We start from the raw sequence: 22,048 nt of genomic DNA, 5'->3' as shown, positions 1-22,048 counted from the left end.
TTCTGGGGAAATTGCTTGTTCAATGGGAGACTGCCTGGCCAGCTCCCGGCAGGCAGGGGCTGCTTTTCTGAGTTAACTAAGAGATAAATGGGGGGAGGGAAAAGGAGTCGAGGGTGGGGGAGGGGAGGAGAATGCCTTTCTAGGTATACTTTGTAGCTACTTCCTTAATACGGGGCAGCTCTAGTCTGGGGACTGTTCAACATTAAGCACAATGGACAACTGAAATGCCATACCAGAGAAGAGATACAGAGTCACACGGAGCAAGCTGCTGAGAGCCAATAAGTCAGGATGGCTCTTAACGGGAAAGACGCAGGGCAGAAAAATACTAGAATCCTGGCATTGTGAGAGGAGAGTCTAATGCAGTGGTTCTCAGAGTGTGGTCCCCCAGCATCAGCCTCCTTGGGATCTTGTTAAAGATACAAATTCTCTGGCCCCAATTCTGCCTACTGAATGATGAACTGGGGTGGGGTGGGGAGCCTAGCAATCTGTGTTTTAAGGAGCCCTCCAGGTGGTTCCGATGCATGGTCAAGGTCGGGGGTAGACCTTCTTGCCGTGCAGGTGAGAAAGCTGAGGTCCAGAGTATGTGGGTCACTGAAGGGTAGTACCTGGGCACTCTGGTCAAATATAAGATGCTGTTACAAGTGACACATGGCCTTAGAGAAGGAGAAAAATATGCTCCTAGTTCAGAACAAACCTCGTATGGAATCACTAGAACGGTACAGTGTTGATTCTGCCGTGAATCTAGTCCATGCCAGACCTCCAACACCCAGGCATTAGTGACACTAGCTGGCTCATCTCAGTGTCTCTTGGACTTTTACCAGAGTATCACATAGGCCTTTGCCATCATCCTTCTTTGCCCTCCATCCTCTTTAGAAAGGACGTTACGATACATTGTTAGCATTGTTAGGGTTTTTGATCTTTGTTCCTCATTTTCTGTACCGGTACCTGTATTAGTTTCTGATTGCTGCTGTAATAAATTACCAAAAACTTGGTGCCCCAAAATGCCATAAGTTTATTGTCTTTAAAGTTCTGGAGGTCAGAAGTCCAACACAGGTCTCACTGGGCTAAGATCAAAATGTGGGCAGGGCTGCATTCCTGCCAGAGGCTCTAGGGGAGAATCCCTTTCCTCGCTTTGTCGGTTCCAGAGTCTTCTGCATTCCTTGGCTCACGGCCTACTTCCATCTTCCAAGCCAGCCATGGCCGGTCAAGTCTCTTTCGTAGCACATCCCTCTGATACTGACTCTTCTGCTTTTCTCTTCCGTGTTGAAGGAGGGCAGGAACTGCGTCACTTTGGTCGTTGTGTCCCTGTGCTGGCACATGGAAAGCCCCAAGTTAATATTGATTGAATGAATTATTTTTCCTAACCTTCTAGCTAACTTTATCCAGGTGTTTCTTGGACACCTCAAACAGAGCATGCTACATGCGGAGCTCAGCATTTCTCCTCCCCGTTCCCCACTTCCTGGAGGATATCACTGCCTTTCCCACCACTTGCATAGGTGTTCTCCTCTTGGTCTTGCCTCCTCTTCTTTCCCATCTCCTCTCTCTCCATTCTTTCCAGTGTACAGTCAAGCCCAAATGTTTCTGGAATGCTTTAGAAACATCTCTGCAGATGCTTTAGATCCTGAATGCCTTAGCAAAGCCTTTGGGGAGCTTGGCAGCCACGCCTACCTTTTTTCCATGCTTGTTCAGGCCTCTGAGCCTTTGCCATGCAGTTCCTTTCCATTCATGGGGAAGGGATTTCATTCTCTTCTCTGCCTTGTAGTCCCTCTGTGTTAGTTTCCTCTTGCTGCTGTGATAAGATACTACAAACTCAGTGGCTTAAAACAACATAAATTTGTAATCTTACACTTCTGGAGGTCAGAGGTCCAAACTGGGTCTTACTGGGTTGATACCAAGGTGTGGGCAGGGCTGTGTTCCTTCTGGAGGCTCTCAGGGAGAGTCCATTTCCTTGCCTTTTCCAGCTTCTGGAAGAAGCGCTCACGTTCCTTGGCTTGTGGCCACGTCACTCTAACCTCTGCTTCTGTCTTCACATCTCCTCTTTTACTCTGAACTTCCTGCCTTCCTTTTATAAAGACCATTGTGTTCTATTGGGCCTACCTGGGTAATTCAGGCTACCCTCCCCATCTCAAGCCCCTTCGCTTAATCTGTCTGCAAAATCCTTTTTACCACAGAAGGTAACATTCACAGGTTCTGCGGATTCGGATGTGGGCATCTTTGAGGGGCTGTTAGCAGCCTGCCACACCCCTTGTTCATCTTTTGAGGCCTGCTCTGAAGGGTGCTATATGACACCTCGTCTTGTATTAAGTCTGTTCATCTCTGACAGGGTGTCCCCAACTACATTGCCCTGGCTCATTGCCTGGCACACGGGAAGTGCCATATGTTACTGAATGAATGAATGAGTAACCCTTTCACCCAAGTATGGTTACTGCTTGAAATTCTCCTAGGCTATTGGCTGCCAGGAGTGTGTGTGTAATTCTGTAAGATCCCCCAGGCACGGTGTGCTGACAAGGTCTGTTTGCCGACAGTTCATGGTGGCCTGCACTGCAGTGGATGAGAAGGGTAACGCCACATGGCGCGTGGCTTTGACAAAGAACTGCAAGTTCAAGATGGAAAATTCTCTCTGGCAGTGGTTCTCAAGCAGGGGCGATTTTGCCCCCCAGGAGGACATTTGGCAATGTTTGGAGACACTTGGTTGTCACAGCTGGTGGGGGAGGGCAGGCTGCTGGTGTCTGGGGTCCAGGGGTTGGGGATACTGCTACACATCCTACAATGTACAGGACAGCCCCCCAATGGTTATTTAGCCCCCAAAGTTGGGGCAGCCTGCTCTGAGCGTTACACAGATGGTTGAAACACCGTTTCCTTCCTTCATCGTCAGCTGCTCCGGACACAAGGTTTCCTCTGGAGCCACAGCCTTTGTTTTATGAATAAACCCAGAAGTCACTGGAAAGCAGGGCTCTTTGGCATTCTTTCACCATTTTGTTCTGTGAGTAGAAAGTGTCTTAACACAGCTCATTGCGTCTCTTCTGTCAATCCCTGGGTTGCAGAGTTGTTAAACTTACTTCTCCCGTGTTTGGCTCCCCTGATGTTTTGCCTTCCTGGTGGGATGTGCTTGTGTGCCGGGTGGCAGATGGTGGGTCCTTCTGCCACTCACACATGGGTCTCTGGAACCGAAGTGCTAGAAAGGTCCTTGGCAGTCATGGCAGCCCACACCATCAGATGATGGAACTGAGACTCTGAGAGGCAAAGTGCATGGTCCCCTAGCTGCAGGGCCCGGCTCCCTTTAAATAGGAAAGAACTAGCAACTTATATAGGTAGGCGCTCAGTAAATATCAGGCTCCTGCTTCCCCCATTGAAGCTCTTTCTACTAGCTGTTTCCTTGGTAAATTAAAAAAAAAACACAGCTTTATTGAGTTATAATTCACATATCTTACAATTCACCCATCGAAAGTGTGAAGTTCAGTGGTTTTTGGTATGTTACGTTATTAATTTTTAAAATCATGGTAATATGGATATAACAAAGTTTGCCATTGCAACCATTTTTAAGTCCGCAGCTCAGCGGCGTTAAGTACATTCGCAGTCTTGTGCACCCAGTACTACTATCTATTTCGAAAAGTTTTTCATCACCCCTTCCTGGCAAGTTTCTAACTTGAAGCATAGAATCCAGATCCCCTGGGGGTTCCTGGCTGCCCAGGAATTTTGGAGAACACTTGGTGGAAGTCCACGGGTCCCAGTTGAGATTCCAAAGGAATACAGGAAGAGGGAAAGTATGGTTTTGTTGTTTTTACATGTGTTCGGTCACCGTCTCCTTTGGGAGGCACTTCAGTTTGACTCTGTCCCTCCAGCCACCTCCCTTGGTTACATCCCTCTCGTCCTCTTGGGGGAATTGTGAATATCCTTTTCTATCCTGAAGCATTTGTGAGTTAGTTGCTTGGGTAACTTCCTTGGCAATTACTGGGATTCATCAGGATATTTCAGTCATGGGAGAAAGCACTGCACTGCCAAACTGACCCCTCCAATCCACACGTAGAGAGTCGAGAGTTGCATGTTTCTTTGCCTGAATTCCTTTAGCTGGCAAAGGTATGCGGGCAACCCGGGTGATTATGGGAAGTTGGTTTTCAACTTGATTGTTATTGTATGGGTAAATATCTTGCAGGAAAGCCAATAGTTTTCATTAGGGGACACTTCAGCAAAGCAAAATGTATCTCGTGGACCTTCCTGGGGTGATAAACTGTGCTATGTTTAGCTTCGGGAAGAAAAAACACTAATAACAAAAAAAAATCCTCACTAATATTTGTCCTCACTGAACTGCATTCAGTTGGCAAGAAAAGCCCAGTAAAGGCCTTAAGCTGATTTCCTTTCAGTGGCCATGGAAGTGGTGGGGCCACCGCAGGAGGCTGGCCTGCCCCCAGGTGAGGGACAGAGTGGCAAGATGAAGTGCTATTCAGTTCATACTGCTGTTTCTTCCTCAGTATCTTGGATTAAATGCTATAAATGTTGACGTCTCATTAATTACTCATTTTGCTTAACAAATTTAAGTCTTTAAGCACCAGAGTACAGCATGTATAGACACTTTAAATCACCGTCTCCTTAGATTTCAACTATTTATCAGTCGGTATGCAAGCACCAGCCCTTGTGTTTTTGCTGGATTTTTCTAGACTGTTCTAGACTTGGAAGACTTGGGGCCCTGTTCTAGGTCTGGTCCTCTGGGGCTGCACTAGTTTTATCCATCACACACCCACTCCTTGTGTGACAAGTCTTTAATTAGCTTAGTGTCCTCCCTAATTATTCCAGCTAGTTCTCATTTTTGTGCCTAGAGCTCAAAGGAGGTGCTTAAATATTGTTTTGGATAAGAACTGGGAAAGGCCTTCTTGGCTTTGCTGTCCCCTCTTCTTAGCCGGCTTCTTCGCGGATATTCATTTTCTTCACCAGACTGTTCTGGATGCTACCTTCTGCTTGAGCATTTTACATGCTAGCTTCTGGGTAAAATTCATTTGACATGAATGGCTTCATAAATGGGTGTTGCCTTTCTCCTGTTGTGATCATTCAGAAATCAAAACCCTAAACCCCTCTTCATAACAAACAAAATGGGATCATTTTTCACTTAACCAGTGATTTCTCACTGCCCCTTTGTTCTCCATAAAATATTAGATGGACAACAGACGTGTCACCCCAAATACAGTCTGTCAGGTAGCTCATTGTTGACCCTTGAGCAGGTTGGGCCGAGCAAGTGGTGGGGAATTGATGGTGATGTTTTAGCTTAATTGCTGCCTTTGTCAGCAAAGAAATGAAAAGAAAGTACTTAGCTGGGGGGGGGGAGGGGGCTGGGTCTGGGGAGAGAATGGGAGTAGGGGTGTCCCCAGTGGAGGACACAATTTGCATTGGGAAGGAGTTCACCTGCTTGTTGGGGATTGAGACTATAGCTACTTGCTGGGGGAATTTTCAAAACATTTTTAAATGTAATTTCATTTTTTTGTAATGAAAAGTGCTCACAATGACAGGTCTCTTTCTGAATCTCAGCCCTCCAGTTCTCTGGTGATTCCTCCCCCCGTCCCCTGACCAAGGCTGTCTGTGTTTTATTTCTCCCAAAATCTTCCGGGCAGAGTTCATGCCTGTGGCAGCGGACGTGTATTTCTGTTATTTCTCCCTCCTTTTATGCGATGAGGTCATGGTTAGTCGCGGATAGGAGAACTTCTGTGTAGCTGGTGGCTTCCTCCCCTAGGGATGTGCACTAGAACTCTATGTCTGGGTCCTCCTCGTCTGATTTTGGTGGACCGATGGGCATATTTTGGAAGAGCTCTCTAGGAGACTGTGCTGTGTACTCCTGAGTCTCAACTGGTCTAGGTTTCTTAACTGGTAGAAACTTTGTCCTGGATCTTAACTGAAGGAGACCACGCTTCTTAACTGGGTTAGGACTCTCTCCTGCTTCATATTGCAGACGTGCAGTAAGGCCTTTCTTCAAGTGAGGAGGCGAAGCAGAGCCTGTTACCTGGAAAGGAGGGCTTATTACAGGGTCACAGGGGCCTCTCTTGCACCCCAAGGGTCCCAAGAAGCCCCAGAACCAGGGATGGGTTAACTGCCCCATGTGCCATCTCGCCTTCTCTCCTCCCCTCCTCTCTGCCCCTGTCCCCTTTCTTCTCTCTGCGCATTTCATTCATGGGGCATGTGCCGCAGTTCCAGCCGCTTGTTAAGAGTTACTTGATTGTTTATTCCAGTTCCAAATTCCCATTAGCCAGGCTGAGCCCACTGGAGTCCGTGTCGCTCCCGAAGATACACAGGTGGTTGCTGTGGGCCCACTTCTAGGAGGAGAAGGACGCACCTGGTTCCAGTCCCCTGATCTGAATGAAGCCCTGTCCTGGGAGCAGTGCTTGGTGAGATGGGGGTACCTGGGGGCCGCTCTTGGGGCGTGCACTCTATACGAGGATGCTTGAAAGCCGTAAGCCAGAATACCTGAAAGTGCCCTGTTACCCATTTTCTCTTGACAAAGGGGTGATGAGTGTGAGGTGGTGCTAGAGCCTTTGACATTGTCCCATCCATCTTTGGAGCCCCTTTCATAAGGCTCCCCTGAGGAAGGGCTCCTGGCCCTGTCGGGCACAGTTGTGCTTCTGAGTGATTAATGGGGTTATTTTTATCCTTTGAGACCCCAATCGTGTAAAAAAGCGTAGATGTGACTTCGGAGGCATTTGGATGGGTTGATGATAACACACTGTGGGGGTGGGGTACAGTTGTGACACTTTCTGGCTCTTTTAGGGAACCTGTGGGTTCTTAAATGGAGGAAGAGATGAAGACATTGTGAAAAACAGCCACTGCCTGGCAAGGTAACCGCCCAGTCAGAGAGATGAAGGGGAAAGGGGGCAGGGGACTGTCATCCAAAGTCTGGCGGGCTACCTCTGTCCAACCTCATGCCTTCTCTCCTCTCCACTTTTCTCCCCCACCCTTTCTCGGTCCCGTCAGCCATCTCTCATCCCTCACCACCCCCACCCACTCCATCTCTCCCTTCTACCCTCCCTGCCTCTTCCCTTCACATTTCCGGGTTGTCTCTCTCTTCCTCTGCTGCCTTCCAAGTAACCCCTCTTCCCACCTTCCCCCACCTTCTCCCTGCCACATTCTCTCCCTCCTAACTTCTCTTCCCTCTCTTTTTTCTTTGTCCCCACCCCTTCCTGCCCCCACCAGCACCTTCTGTCTTCTCCCCCCCACCTTCTCTCTTCTCCCACCCTCCATGTCACCCCCCACCCTCTGTCTTCACCCCTCTCCCCATACCTTCCCTTTACTCCTTGCTCTTTCCCCAATTTTCTCTTCCCTCAGACCCTCTCTGTCTGACCCTCGCTGTCTGTCTACCGATCCCCCATCCCCCCACCCTCTTCTGACCCTCCCTCTCTCCCACACTCTTTCTCTCCTGCCCTTCCCTGGGGCCCCTCTCTTTTTCCTCCCTTTCTCCTCTGCCTTTTTTTCCCACCTCCTCACCGCCCCCTCCTCTCTCTTCCTTGCCCCTCCTCTCCGTCCCTCTTCTCACCCACATTCACCCTCCTACATATCCTGCTTCTCCACTTCCCTGCCTTTCCCTGCCCTTCTTACTGATCCCTCATTTGCCTCTCTCCACTTCCTCCTCCCTCTCTTTTCCCACCCCTTTCCCTCCCATCTCCTCCCCAGCACCTCTTCCTCTCTTACCTCCTGGCCAGCTCTCTCTCTCTCTCTCTCTCTCTCTCTCTCTCTCTCTCTCTCTGTCTCCCTCCCCCAACTCCCGTTCACTGTCGAAACCCTTCTTCTCACACCCCTCCCATTGCTTCCTCAGAGCCCTCTCCCACTGCCATTGCCGGGGCCTCTGGACTTTCTACCAATGTCACCAGTGCACCGTCCACCATCGCCACCTCCTTTGCTCAGTAAAAGTAGTGTAGCCGGTGAGACTGGCTTTTATTCAGAGCAGTCTAAGGTCACAGAGGCCACACAAGGAGTGTGGTCCCCCAGGGAAGAAGAAACCTTTGAAGAGTGGTCCCTGAGAGGGCCTTGGGAGGAGCTCCCGCCATCGCTGGGGGAGGGGGTGGGGCACAGGCTCACCATCTCAAGGGAGGGGCTCACCTTCCAGCACCTGCACGGAGGGGGTGGATTCTAGGCTGTTTCTTCTTCTAGCTCCAATGTTCTCGAACCTTACATTTTTTTGTTTATAAATATAGCGACTGTGTTATAGGATTTAGAAAATAAGAAGCAGGAGAATTTGAGTTGGTGACCCATACTGTACTCCGATACAACCACTGCCATTTTATTTTGGTGTGGGTCTTTTTCGGCTTTTTGCTATGTACTTGTAGCTATATGTGCATGGATTGTAATAAATATAATTGTATGGCCTGGTGTTTATTTACCTTCATAGTCATCTTCGAAGCCAGTATTTTTAGTTGCTGAATATCTGACTTCAGGATCTCGATTTATGTCACCATTTCCCTGTCAACTGAGGATTTATGTTGTTTCCATAATCTTGATATTATAAATAGGGATGTGACGGACATAATTTTCCTTTTTGTCCTTTAAGGAATTCAGGTTGTAGGCAGGGTGACGTTTTATGTCCATTCTTTATTTCCATTACCCTTTGAATGACTAGAATGGCCGATGATGATGATAACGAAGAGGACTTGAGTCCATGGGGATTAGTGCATGTGGATCGGTGGGGTGCTTGCTGTCCCTGTGCTTGCTTTCAGTTTTAGTTCAAGAAACTATGTGCTCTGCTCATATGGCTTCTTATCCCTTCTCTACTATATGTGCTTCCACCCGTGTGTGTGTGTGTGTGTGTGTGTGTGTGTGTGTGAGAGAGAGAGAGAGAGAGAGAGACAGAGAGAGAGACAGAGAGAGAGACAGAGATGGGAGAGGTGGGAGGGAGACACCTCTGAAGGAGACTGCTGCGAGGCTTTCATAGTCCACAGCACTGTACCCTTTCCAGTGTACCATTTTGAGGTGATTAATCCTGGTTTAGCATTCAAGTGTGAGATTAGGGTACACACAGTGAAAGGTGAAACGCTTGGGAGTTTGGTTCCTTCTCTTTCTTTTCCCCTTCCCTTCCTCCTTTGACTTTGTGCCCTGGCTGGCATTGAAAGGAACTTTGTTTCCCAGAACCTTATGGAAAACTGTGTCCTGCAGGCCCTGGGTCCTCAAGGTGACTTTATATTTCTCTGGGATATGGGTCTAAGTCCCGTGCTGACGAAGGAAATATCGTGGCTGTAATGACCCCTTTGTGGTTTCTGAGCTTAGCTTTGTGTCATTGTCATAAGCTCCCCTAAAAATATTATGCTTTTAGCTTCAAACAGTGCAAGGTAAGGCTGGTTAGAACCCCAGGATCCAGGCTAGAAGAACCATCTCAAAGCCTTGCCTTCATGATGCATCAGTTTCGTTAACGAACAGCATTGTGCTAAGTATGTATTCCTCAGCCGGCAAGTATATGCCATATGTCAGCTCATGTACCTGGCAAAAAATGAGTTGAGTATTTATGATGCCCTCTCAGGGGCAAGTTTCTGTGAAAGTTCTAAACTTCATAACAGTACATGTTGGTGAGAGAGCATTGATGACTACCCTGTACCACACACTTTCTCCCTTTGTTACATTTTCAGATTGTGAACATAAACCAGCCCGTACTGGTAGAATAAACAAGACAGTTGACTCAATATTGCCATATACTGGAATTCAATTAAATTCTACAAGTGTTTATTGAGTGCCTGTTAAGTGTAAGATTCGATAACCAGAGGAACTCAGAGATATCTAAAGTTCCACTCAGTGACACATTTTAGTTAACTTTCATTTCCCTTAGTGGGAGGGAGCCTGTGATGTGATTATTTCATGAACCACACAATGAAATCAGCAGTTAAACCAAAGGCTGTTGGTTTGAAGAGAGTCTCTTTATCCAGAAAGAGGAAAGGTGTTAATTTGAGGAACACGCATCAAGTTAGAAGACAACTTTCTGAGATCTGGTGGTGTTTAGTCGGTCTCTGAACCTCCCTCCACCCTGGAGGTCTAGAGAGAAACCAGATAGAGCAGCGTTTCTCAAATGAGTAATGTGGAAGGCCCCTTGACAGGGAAAGTGGTTTCCAAGAATTCCTATTTTGTCTTAAATGTTTGAACGTGTTTGTTAGCTTTCATTTATTTATTGCTTATTGTGGTCAACTATGAGTGACATAAAATTGACCATTTTTACCATTCTAGTGTATAGTTCAGTGGCATTAAGTGCATTCACATTGTTGTACAACTGTCACCACCGTCCTTCTCCAGAGCTTTTTAATCTTCCCCACCTGAAACTCCATGCTTCTTAAACACTAACTCCCCCTACCTCCCCCTCCTCCAGCCCTGGCAACCACTATTCTCCTTTCTGTGTCTGTGATTTTGACCCACTACAGGTACTTCATGTAAATGGAATCATCCAGTATTGGTCCTTTTGTGACTGGCTTATTTCATTTGGTGTAAGGTCTTCAGGGTTCATCCATGTTGTAGCCATGTGTCAGAATTTCCTTCCTTTTTAATTGCCTTAAACTTTTTAATGACGACAGTACTGGAAAATCCAGGCACTTAGCTAGATATAAGCTCCTTTTGGCTTTTAGCTCATTTGTAAGTATAAACCTGGCACAGATTTGCAAATTAAGTATAAATTAACCCAGTAGAGCTGAAATCAACACTAATAGGAGACACGATGGTTCGTTTCAGAAATGACGTTGTTGCTGGTGATGTGACACGGTCACATCTGCTTAAAGTGGCACGGTCTTTTGAGTTCACTTGCGTCTCCCTTCTCTTTTGTCTTTTCACACTATGGTGAGAATCCGTCCTCCATACAGGCCTTTTCACTTTGCGCGATGCCTTCAAAGCAGTTCGGAAAGTGATAAGGTATTTGATACACACAAGACTATATGTAATGTGGGTGGTGTCAAGAGTCATTATAAAATAGATACTCAGAACCCATTCTCTCAAGTGCACTCTGGCTCAGTCCTCTGTCCCTGCCTTCTCTGGAGGAGAAGACCATCATGGGTCTGGTTTTTGTTGTGTTTTTTTTTTTAAAGTAGGCTCTGTAGAGCCCAGTGAGGAGCCTACTTAAAAAAAAAAAAAAAAAAGCCCAATGCCGGGCTTGAACTCATGACCCTGAGATCAAGAGTCAGACGCTTAACCGACTGAGCCGCCCAGGCTCATGGACATCATGGGTCATCATGGGTCTTTTTAAAAACATCATCATTCCCTTCTTCTTTAACAAATAGTTTTAGCATTTCCACATACATCTCCTAAAAACATGTTGTCTGGTTTTGCTTGGTTTTAGTTTTTTTTAAACTGGCACCAAACTGCACAGAGACTTGTGATTTGCTTGTTGTCTCTCATTTTATAGTTTGTGTATTTATTATTGTATATTTATCCTTTCTCCTAGTGGTGGACTTTTCATCGCTTCCAGTGTTTTGCTACTATGAATGGACTTCCTATCACCATTTAATAGATGTCTCTAGGTACACGTGTAAAATATGTTTTTTAAAGGCGTATAGCAAGGAGTGATTTTGCTGGCTTTCAAGTTGCTGGATTTCCGAAGTGGTTGTACCAGAATATTCTCCCAGTGAATGAGTGGATGAACAAACTAATGAATGAAGAAGAGAACATATTTATTGAAGGAGAGAGTATATGAGCTTTAGAAGAGAACGCCACATTGGTTTTCAAAGTGTGTCATCTCAGAGTGTAAACATTTCTGCTGTTCCCGTGTCCACTGACGTTTGGTATCCCAGATATATTAGGGCTTAGGCTAAATGGCTGTCACAGAGACCCCAAGATAGCATAGCTGTCTATTTTCCTCTCGGGCGACTGCCTGCTGACCCCAGGACTGTTGAGGATGAGTGAATGGCTTTGCTCTGTAGGGTCATCGGGGTCAGGTTCCTTCTGTCTTGTTGCCCTCTCCACCTTTCGTAGGGTGTTACCTTTGTGGCGTGGTAGGAGCTGGTTCACCTTCCCTGGTCTGCCTTCCGGCCCAGGGCCCCAGGCGAGAGGAAGGTGGAGGGCGAGCAGCTCCTCTCTTTAAAGGACGTGACTTGGAAACTGTCATTCCCCAGCACAGCCCATTGGTGAGAATTTAGCTACAGTCTCAGCCCTAGCAGCAGGTGGGTCTGGGGGATGTGATTTCCACCTGGCCGGCCGCGTGCCCCCCACACACCGGGGGTGGGGGTATTAATTTCTTATTCCTGCTGTAACAAATGACCACAAACTTAATGGCTTAAAATGACACAGAATTGTTGTCTTCTAGTTCGGGAGGTCAGGAGTCCACGATGGGTCGGCAGGGTTGCATTCCTTCCACAGGCTATAGGGCAGGATCTGACCCCTGCCTTTTGTAGCTTGTGGGGGCCGCTACACTCCTTAGCTAATGGTCCCTTCCTCACCTCAGTCCAACCCCCTCCTCTGTCCTCACATCCTCTCTGGCTCATCTGCTTTCCTCTTCCATGTTTTAAGGCCCTTGTGATGACGCTGGGCCCACCCAGGTAATCCAGGATAATCTCCCCATCTCAAGGTCCTCAGCTTCATCTCACCTGCAGAGTCCTCTCTGCTTGGTTAGGTAACATATTCACAGGTCCTGGGAATTAGCATAGGGACACGTTTGGGGGTGCCATTACTCTACTGTGGAAGGAGGGAAGGGTTCTGTTTCTCAAACGAAGAAGGGGATACTGGGAGGTACTCATCAGTCTCTGCTGCATCATATGGCCGCACTTTTGCCAATCTCATGGCTGTGGGTGAATTTTGAAAGTATTAAATCGTCAGAGCTGGTGAACTTTCTGAAGACGGGATTTCATTCTCTTACCTTGTGATTCCCAGGGTTCACGTGTCTAAATAACGACAAAAGCAAACCGTATATTGGAGGTCTACTTTTTTCCTCACGAGTGTCCATGCCCTCCGTCTGTCTTCCGTTTGCCGCATTCCTTTTGTGAAGGCCATTTCCAACCGCTGGCCTGCTTGTAGTTTCCTCAGGGAAGCCCACGGAGCAGCTGCCATCGCTAGGATTAAATACATGGTGTGTATTAGGAGCGTGGCACAGAGTAGGGGCTCAGATGAGTTACCAATAAACAGCCAAAAAGGCCCCACTAGCACACTGTGCCAGAGCCCTCAGATATGTGAGACCCCCTCATACATTCTGTGCATGTGGTAGGTGCACTGATCATACTCCCCTATCCCACTAGCTTTGGGTCCCCCAGCTTTTGCGTCCCATCTGTTTTCTGTGTGTGTGTGTGTGTGTGTGTGTGTGTGTGTATGAAAGAGAGACAGATAGAGACACATGGATTTTTTGGGGGTGTGTTTTATAGACTGAATGTTTGTGTCCCCACAAAGTTAGTATGTTGAAACCCTAATCTCCAATGCGATGGTATTTGGAGGTCAGACTTTTTAAAAATAAATGTTTATTTATTTTAGAAAGATTGAGAGAGAGAGAGTGAATGTGAGCGGGGAAGGGGCAGAGAGAGAGCATGACAGAGGATCTGAAGCAGGCTCTGCACTGACAGCACTGAGCCCGGTCTGGGGTTCGAACTCACAAACCAAACTGTGAGATCATGACTTGAACCAAAGTTGGACACTCAACCAACTGAGCCACCCAGGCACCCCTGGAGGTGGGACTTTTGGGAGGTAATTAGGTTATGAGAGTGGAACCCTCGTGAGGGAGTGAGTGCCCTTATCAGAAGAGACCGAAAAGACCTTGCTTTCTCCCCCTCCCCCTCCCTCTCCCCCAGACACTGTATATGGATGCCAGGAAGACGGTTCTCACCAGAACCTGATGTGCTGGCACAGTGATCTTGGACTTCCAGCCTGAAGAACCGTAAGGAGTAAATGTTTGTTGTTGAAGTTACCCAGTGTCTGGTGTTCTGGTTAGAGCAGCCCATGCCAACTAAGACAGCATGGAAGAGAGCGGTGAACGTGAGAACTCTGGTGTATCTGTCAGTCCCGGACTTTGTCTTTGGTGGAAGACTGCAAATGTTTACAGCAGTGTTGATAAGACACAGAAGTTTTGGAATAAAACTCAGAAGGATCTGAAATTATACATTTATTCCTTCTATCAGAACGGCACTTGTTGGGATGAGCACTGTTGTATGGAAACCAGTTTGACAATAAATTATATTAAAAAAGAAATAAAATAAGAAGAATTCAGCCATTTATATGAAGAAAAAAAAGGAATGTAGAAATAATATGAAAACAAATGCCTCCAATGAATTCACAATGTCTTAAAATGGTGTGCTGAACTGAGTTGCCTGGACTGAGGTTGGGTGCTGGGAACACTGGGCTTCTGAGTAGTATGGTTGTAGAGAGGGTCTGTACTATAGATGGTGTTCTGGAAATTCAGTGTAGAAAATGATCTTAAGATTGTTAGGAGCTGTGAGAGCCACATCAGAATCTCATCGTGGCCTGTGGTGTTTTACAAATCTCAAATTGCTACTGTTTGGGAATCTGGTTGATATTTCCATAACATCTCAGATCCCTAGCTGCTCTTAGAGCCCAGGTCTTCTGGTATCCTTGGGCTGGCGTTCCTCCTTGGCTGCAGTTGTGGCAGCTCTGTTCAGGTGGGTGAACATGTGAATTTGGTTTGCCATGCTCCCCACCACTCCCTGTTGCCTCCCAGACATGAGCTGCAATTGGAAGTCAGTTGCTGGAGATAATCAGGCTTATTATGCTGTTGTTCCTGGATCTTCTTAACTTTTTGGGTGTCCTGACTACCCGAGTAGACCATTGAGTTGGCTTTCAAACACCCCTAACCTCAACACTGTGAATTCTCTCCTGAAATTACAATAACATTTTGCTCTCCTTGCTGGGGGCTGGATCATTCTTTCAGAGATAGTTGCCGAAAACTTGCAGGTCACAGGGATTGTGTGAACCTCTAGGTAGAACCGCTATTTAATGACTGACTCCAGGTCACTCTCCTTTGAATGTTCCTGTCACAACTAGCAGGGTTGGTACGTTGTTTTTCGTCTGATAACCTTGGTCCCACCATGTCTCTGCCTGGCCCATGAGTGAGAAATGCGAATAGTTTCCAGTATCCCAGGCTCTTCCCATTCACCTGAGCTGTAATTTGAGCACCACAACACCACCAGTGCCTGCTGCACTTTCTTTAGGCTTGGGTCTCGTCATTGACCTTGGTGCTGACGTGTGTGTTGGCTCTATGCTGGCTGTGCCTTGGGAGCTGGTGTTTTAAAATAGATTGTCCTGTCAAGAGCACCCAGGTGGTGGACCTTCAGTGGTAGGGAGAGCTATTTAAAGGCGTAGCATGACTGGAGAGTTCTGAACCAACCCAATGAGGGATGTCTTTCAGGGGCCAGATGTAGATAGTGAGACCAGGGCCAGTTTGGGGAATGCTGTGGGAAAGCAAGTTTCTCCACTCTGAGAGGAGGCAGGGGTGGCGGTGGGGAGCAGTAGGGAGGAACAGGGAGGTGGAGTGGGCTCTCATCTGATTTCTGTGCTAACTCGGGTCCTCCCCATCTCCCCACAACTGGAAAGCTTCTTTCAGGAATGTTTTTTTCTTTGGCTATCCATTGCTTCCTTCAGATAACGGAGGGCTAAGTCAATAGTGTGTCAAATTTTTGTGCACCCATTATTGGATATAAGGTAGGGAAACCTTTCTGCGGTGATGACTTAGGAGTCTATGGTACTCATTAGTCTTTAGCTGGCTCCAACAGCACCATTCTGGGCACTTCCCCATGGCCCCCCTGCTCTCCCTGGGCTCTGCTAAGTCTTTGCCTTATTGTCCTTCCATATTGTCCTAAGCTCTGTCCTGTGAAATCCTGGCCTTCAGCCTGGAGCTGATGAGTTCTTGCTTAGGACGTAGAAGGGAATAGCATGTTCGGCTAAAATAATTCATGCATGCTACAGTCGTGTTTTAACTTTCCTGGGTCAATAGTTATGAATGAGAAGAAACCACCAATTGAGGATGAGTTACTGATTTGTGAGGGGGGGATCATGAGATGTCTTATTTATCTTTGCTTTACTTGGTCTGCTGGAAAAATGTAAGGAAATCCGATTTGTTGTAGCCACACTTCATTCCATCTTCCTCTTCCTCCCTCTCCACTGCTAACTCGGATGTGGATACCTCCTAATGCACAGGAGAAGGGTCACTGCTTGAGGAGAGGGCACTGGGCACGTGCTGGCTCAGGAAGCCCCACCAGGTACTGCAGGGACCCCACAAATCATGCTCCGTGGACTGTAGTTCCTTTGGCTCCAAGGCAAAGAGCACGGTCGTCTTCTCCACACTGGTGTCCCTGTATCTGGCACGGTATCGCAGCCAGAATGAGCAGCTAAAGAAAAATATTTGTTGAATGAGTGAAAACAACATATGATGTATGACTGTAAAGCCAGAGTCTCTTTCCCCAAACGGGGCCGGAAATTGGTATCTAATGGTATCGCATAGTCACATCTCCTTCGCGCATCGCAGACAGACAGGTCAGGAGCAGCTGAGAAAGCCAGTGCTGCTCAGCCTTCCCTACTCTCGGCCCAGTCATTTTGTAAGGTAGAGTCACACGTTTGGATGTATTTCTGTTTTGGAAGATCCAAAGAAATAAGCAAAAATGATCCATGGTGCGATCCATAGGAGAATTTTGGCTGCACGGCAGCATTTGTGCCCCGACCACTTATACTGTACATTCAAGAATCTTCCTGTGGCCCTTGATTAGCCATTATCGGGCATCTCTTTGCATTGAACTTGAGAAAAGAGCAATGATTGGTTGGTTCGGGGCGCCCTGTGTCAGTAGGGCAGCCGGCACACTGGCTTACTTTACCGTCTCCCAAGTTTCCTTGCTGTGAGTCTGCCACAGAAGAAATCTACCTTTTCTTAGTTGTGGCCAGCGTTCGGGCTTGCCACACTTCCTCCTGGGGACGCAAAGAAGTGCACGCCTGTGCCCTGTGCTGTGCACAGGAGATTTGAGATAAGGGAGCCTGTGTGCTCCTTTCTGCAGGCTGCCTCTCACCCTGCATTTAGGGAAGTGTCGCTGGCCTGCTGTGTGCCCTGCAACGGGATGTTTTTCTTCTCTTTTCCTCTTGCTGTACGTTATCTTTAGCCTGAAGCAGTCCCTGGTGTTTTGCTTCAGGATTTTCTTTGTCCCTAGGGAGTAATTGCTTAGAAAATGCCCTCTTGTCAGAAACTCAAAGTCTCCAATACCATGATTTGGTAGCAGAAACTCTTCTGTCATTTGGCTTAATGTTTTAAGTGTTGCTAATGGCCAAGAGCTGGCAGCGTGATGGTGGGTCCCTTTGGAAGCCAGTTGGGCCAATTGGACCGTCGGCTGTCCACTTTTGTCAGTGTGGGAATGCTCACTTGGGGACCAGCCCACTTACCAGAGGCACTCCGATCTTTTAATGCTTTCGTGCTTTGGAGAATTATAGGAGCCATATGCTGCTTCACAGGTAAGCAAGACTTGCTAAAAATAGAGCTTAAATGGCCCACTGTTGTGGCATTGGAAATAATGGCTTTTTATTTTTAGGCCAGCCTTTGTTAGCCCTCACTCCTCTCAAGCTTGGGTAATAGGAATCACAGAGCAAGACTTTTGTCAGTTGGACACTGTTAGAGTTTGAACCCTCACTCCCAGCCAGTTGGAAAGAGAATCCAAATCTCTTGAAACATGGAGTGCTGACCGCCCTGTCACTCCGCTTCTTCACCCCCACCCTCTATTCAGGAGGATCCTGTGTCACTGCGCGTTAAGGGTGCTCAGCACACACACAGAAAATACGTTCAGAAGAGTGAGTTGTGCCTCTCTGTGGGTGTCTGGCGCTGGCCAAACGAATAATCAGAACAGATTATCACATACATACCAGCTCTGAGGCCACCGAAGAACAACACGGAGACTCAGACCCACGTACTTTGGGGTTGGGGTGGTCCGAAATGGAAGTTGTTCTCACCATACTGAGTTGCAGAGTGATGCAGTCAATGATAGGTAAGAACAGGCTTAACTTCCATTGCTCATTTCATAAGTAATAATCTCATTTTACTATCCCCATTCTTGCCCACCTTCAGTTACAGAAATAACTCTGAGTGGGTTTTCTTTTTAAAGATCTGTGTCAAGCAAATACCTCATAAAAATGGCACAGGCAAAGTGTTCTATTTAGAATTGCCCTGTGACACAAACCCACGTGTGTTTTCTGTCCCCGGGCCCCGGGTTCTTTAGAGGTAAGGCCTAAAGGAATGGAGGCCAGTGGCCTTCAGGGGAGGCAAGTGTTGCGGACTTTGCGCAGATAGTTTTACTTAAGACTCACTCGTTTATTAGGCCTGAAACAAGCTACCGTGGCACTTGACGGCCAGGTTTATTTATTTGGCATTGCTGCCATTGCAAATGGCCACAGAATTCGTGGCTTAGGACAGCACAAATTTATTGTCTCACTGTTCTTTAGGTCACAAGTCTGACGTGGGTCTCACTGGGTTAGATTCGTGTTGACAGGGCTCTGCTCCTTTCTGGGAAACTCTAGGGAAAATTATATTCCCTTGTCTTTTCCAGCATCTAGAGACCATTCATATTCCTTGGCTCATGACCCCCCTCCTCCATCTTCAAAGCCTGCAGCAGGGGGTCCTCTCCTCACATCCCATCACTCTGGCCTTCTCTTTGCCCCCAACTTAGACTTTTACGGATCCTTAGGATTACATTAGGTCCACTGGGATAATTCAGGCTAATCTCCCAATTTTAAGGTCAGCTAATTAGCCAGCTTAATTTCACCTGCAACTTTACTGTCCCTTTGCCAGGTATTCACAGGTTCCAGGGATTAGGGTGTGGATATCTGATGTAGGGGAGGCGGCACTGTTTCTGCCTCCCACACCAGGGATGCTGTTTTCCTTTTTGTAAATTCCAATAAAACGAATGTGCAGTGTTATGTTAGTTTCAGGTGGGGACATTGTTTTTCTTGCTCTCTGTGTGCGGTACGGCCGACGAGGCAGCCATTTTGGCGGCAGCCTGTGTGGAAGACAACTTCCATCTTTGCAGAGTTTGAGGAAGTTGAAAAGGAGGTTTCACTCAGCCCAGCGGGCTGTGAAGTTTGTCGGATACCTTGTTGCTGTGTAGACTGTCCTGGAGTTTTGATGATCCCAGCTGATACTCTCACTGAGGGCTACCCTCTCCCGGGGCGGCTGGGGTTTAGAGGTTGCACTGAAGGAGAGCCAGGAGTTGGGATGGCTGGCAACAGCTGGGCTGACCAGCAAGAGGGGAATGAGGAAGCAGGGGGATGTGGACAGGAAATGAGACGAGTCTGCCCCTTGGGAGGAAGAAAATAGAAGACGGGCTTGATTACATCTGGCTCTAAAGAAAATAAAAGCATGGGCTTTCATGAGTGCTTTGTGATCGATTCCACTGTTGAGTCAACTTGAAGACTCTGGGCTAAATAAATTCGTTGGGTCAGGTTTTGGACATTCTGTGTACTCCAGCCCTTGCAAGCCCAGGGAGTTCAGTGTGGACTCTTGGTGTCTCAGGGGAGGCTTGCCACTGACCGAATGGCCCTCTCTGGTGACAGTAACAGTCCAGCTGGAGACCTTGTCCCTGGAGGACTCTGCTCTGGGGGTGTAGACTTGATCTGGCACATGCTCACAGGGCCATAAGCTCGTTCTCAGAAATCCTAACCCATTATCTGTTGTGAACTGACCTAAAGTGGTTTGTCCTTTGAAGAATTGTCAAATTCTTTTGGGAAACAGTTGATGGGAGCTTTGTGTGTTCTTTCCCACAGTCCCATGACTAGGAGGTATGTTGCAGGGAAAGCAAGTCTCAGACCAACTTTGGCCACTCATTAAACATTTGTTAGCAAGCAGGCTTAGAGAGAGCCCCGTCTGTACTTTTTGCTCTGCAAAGTTCCAGCTCTCTGCCCAAGTGAGGGATAGTCAGGGAAGATGTTGATGGTGTTCCAGTGGCAGGATTCCACTAGCCCCCAGGGAGGGGACAGGGCCCTTCTTTAATCATTGTCCAAGGGTCCTGAGAGAGCCCCTTTTCTAAAGAGGATGGATTGCTGCTATTCCTAGATTCTTTTGTGTGGTTCTTGCTAGGGTCGCGATGCCAGCACGGTATTTTCACCCAATCCAGAGAGCAGGGAGCCATTGCTCATTTCCATTATGCCAGTTGACTAACTCTGCTGCAGATGGGCTCTGATTAGCCTTTCAAATGCTGACCCACTATCCCTGGAGTGTTCTTTTCTGATTTGGGTACTTCAAATGTGAACTGACCACCCTCAGGGTAAGGATTAATGAATGTACAACTGTATATATTGCACTATTTTTAAAGGGTGGATTGGTTTTTAAAACTTTTTTAAATTTTTGGTTTTTCTCTTAAATTTAAGGAAAAGATGCAAAATTAGTATAGAGAGTTTCCATACATCCCTCACTCAGCTTCGCCCAATGTTCACATCTTACATAATCACAGTGCTGTTATCACAACCAGGAAATCAACATGGTGTAATACTGTTTACTAAAGATCTTGTTTAATTTCTTAAGTTTTTCCACTAATGTCTTTTGTTGTTGTTGTTGTTGTTGTTGTTCTAGGATCCTATCCAGGATCCCACATTGCATTTAGTTGTTATTTCTCCTCAGTACCCTGTGTTCTATGACATTTGCTCAGTCTTTCCTTGTCCTTCATGACCTTGACGCTTTTGAAGAGTATTGATCAGTATTGTGTTGAATGTCCTTCAGACTGGGTTTTTTCATGATTGGACTGAGGTTATGCATTTTTTTTTTTTTAACATTTTTTATTTATTTTTGGGACAGAGAGAGACAGAGCATGAACGGGGGAGGGGCAGAGAGAGAGGGAGACACAGAATCGGAAACAGGCTCCAGGCTCCGAGCCATCGGCCCAGAGCCTGACGCGGGGCTCGAACTCACGGACCGCGAGATCGTGACCTGGCTGAAGTCGGACGCTTAACCGACTGCGCCACCCAGGCGCCCCAGGTTATGCATTTTTTAACGGTGGCAAAAAAATATATATATATACATATATATATATGCATATATATATATATATGTATATATATAAAAACATAAAATTTACCATTTTAACCACTTTAAGTGTACAATTCAGTGGCATCAGGTACATTTATGATGTTGAGCAACATCACTGCTATGTATTTCCAGAATTTTTCATCATACCAAAGAGAAACTCTGTACCCATTAAGCAGTTACTCTCCATTATTCCCTTTCTCCAACCCCCAGTAACCTCTGTTCTATGTTCTGTGTCTATGATTTTGCCTATTCTAGGCACCCCATATAAATAGTGGAATCATATAATATTTGTTCTTTTGTGACTGACTTCTTAACATACTGTCCTCAAGGTTCATCTATGGTGTAGCATGTGCCAGAACTTCATTTCTTTTTAAGAATGAATAATATTCCGTTGTCTGGATATACTGCATTTTGCTTATCTATTCCTCAGTTGATGGACAAGGGTTGCTTCCACCTTTTGGCTATTGTGAATGGTGCCTCTATAAATGTAGGTGTGTAAGTAGTTGGTTCACATTTTCAAAAGGAATGTGGAGAAACTGGAGGAGAAACAGTTGTGTCCCAGAAGGAGAAAGTATTATTCTGTTTCTCCCATCCCTGACTAAGCTTCCACGGAAGAGAGAGAGAGATCGGGGTGGGCTGAGGCAGTGGGACAGCAGGGGATTCAGAGATGGGTGCCAGAAAGTTGAGGTGCCAGGAGGAGAAGGGAGCCCGAGCTGTCATACTTGCCCCAGGGTGCTGCCACTGGGGGAAGAGCTAGAAGGTGCAAAGCGGGACCACTGGACAGAGTCAAAGCCTAAGGGGAAGAACCGGCAGAGGATGGGTCAGGACCATGATGCACGCAGCAAGGGCAGTCTATTCCTTACCACCCAGAGCCAGGCAGGAAGGAATAGGCACTGGCCAGGCCAGAAATTAAGTCCACTTACTGTCTCCTGCTCTTTTTCAAATTTTTGTGACCATATCTCCCAGTAAGAAATATATTTTACATTGCAACCTCATGCCCACATCCATTCTTAGTTATGACTGAAGTATTCATTTCACAGAAAACATTTACCTTTACTAGATGAGACAGGCTCTGAGATTTTTTATTCAATTCTGTTCTTTTAAAAAAAAACCTTAATGTTGATTTATTTT

General features: G+C 46.8%; 2 protein-coding genes across 8 annotated transcripts in view; both read left to right on the top strand.

Moving 5' to 3' along the window:
• SH3KBP1 (SH3 domain containing kinase binding protein 1) overlaps positions 1 to 22,048 on the top strand; it is a 334,814-nt gene that overhangs the window by 4,116 nt on the left and 308,650 nt on the right. The window lies entirely within an intron of this gene.
• LOC131503216 (proline-rich protein 36-like) lies at positions 6,822 to 20,926 on the top strand. Its single transcript, XM_058714800.1, has 2 exons — positions 6,822 to 20,638; positions 20,867 to 20,926. The coding sequence occupies exon 1, from the start codon at positions 6,836 to 6,838 to the stop codon at positions 8,105 to 8,107; it is 1,272 nt and encodes a 423-aa protein (XP_058570783.1). The 5' UTR covers positions 6,822 to 6,835; the 3' UTR covers positions 8,108 to 20,638; positions 20,867 to 20,926.

The sequence above is a fragment of the Neofelis nebulosa genome, chromosome X, assembly GCF_028018385.1.
Source record: "Neofelis nebulosa isolate mNeoNeb1 chromosome X, mNeoNeb1.pri, whole genome shotgun sequence".
NCBI lineage: Eukaryota > Metazoa > Chordata > Mammalia > Carnivora > Felidae > Neofelis > Neofelis nebulosa.
Note: the sequence above shows the minus strand (reverse complement) of the source record. Positions and strands in the feature narration are given on the sequence as shown.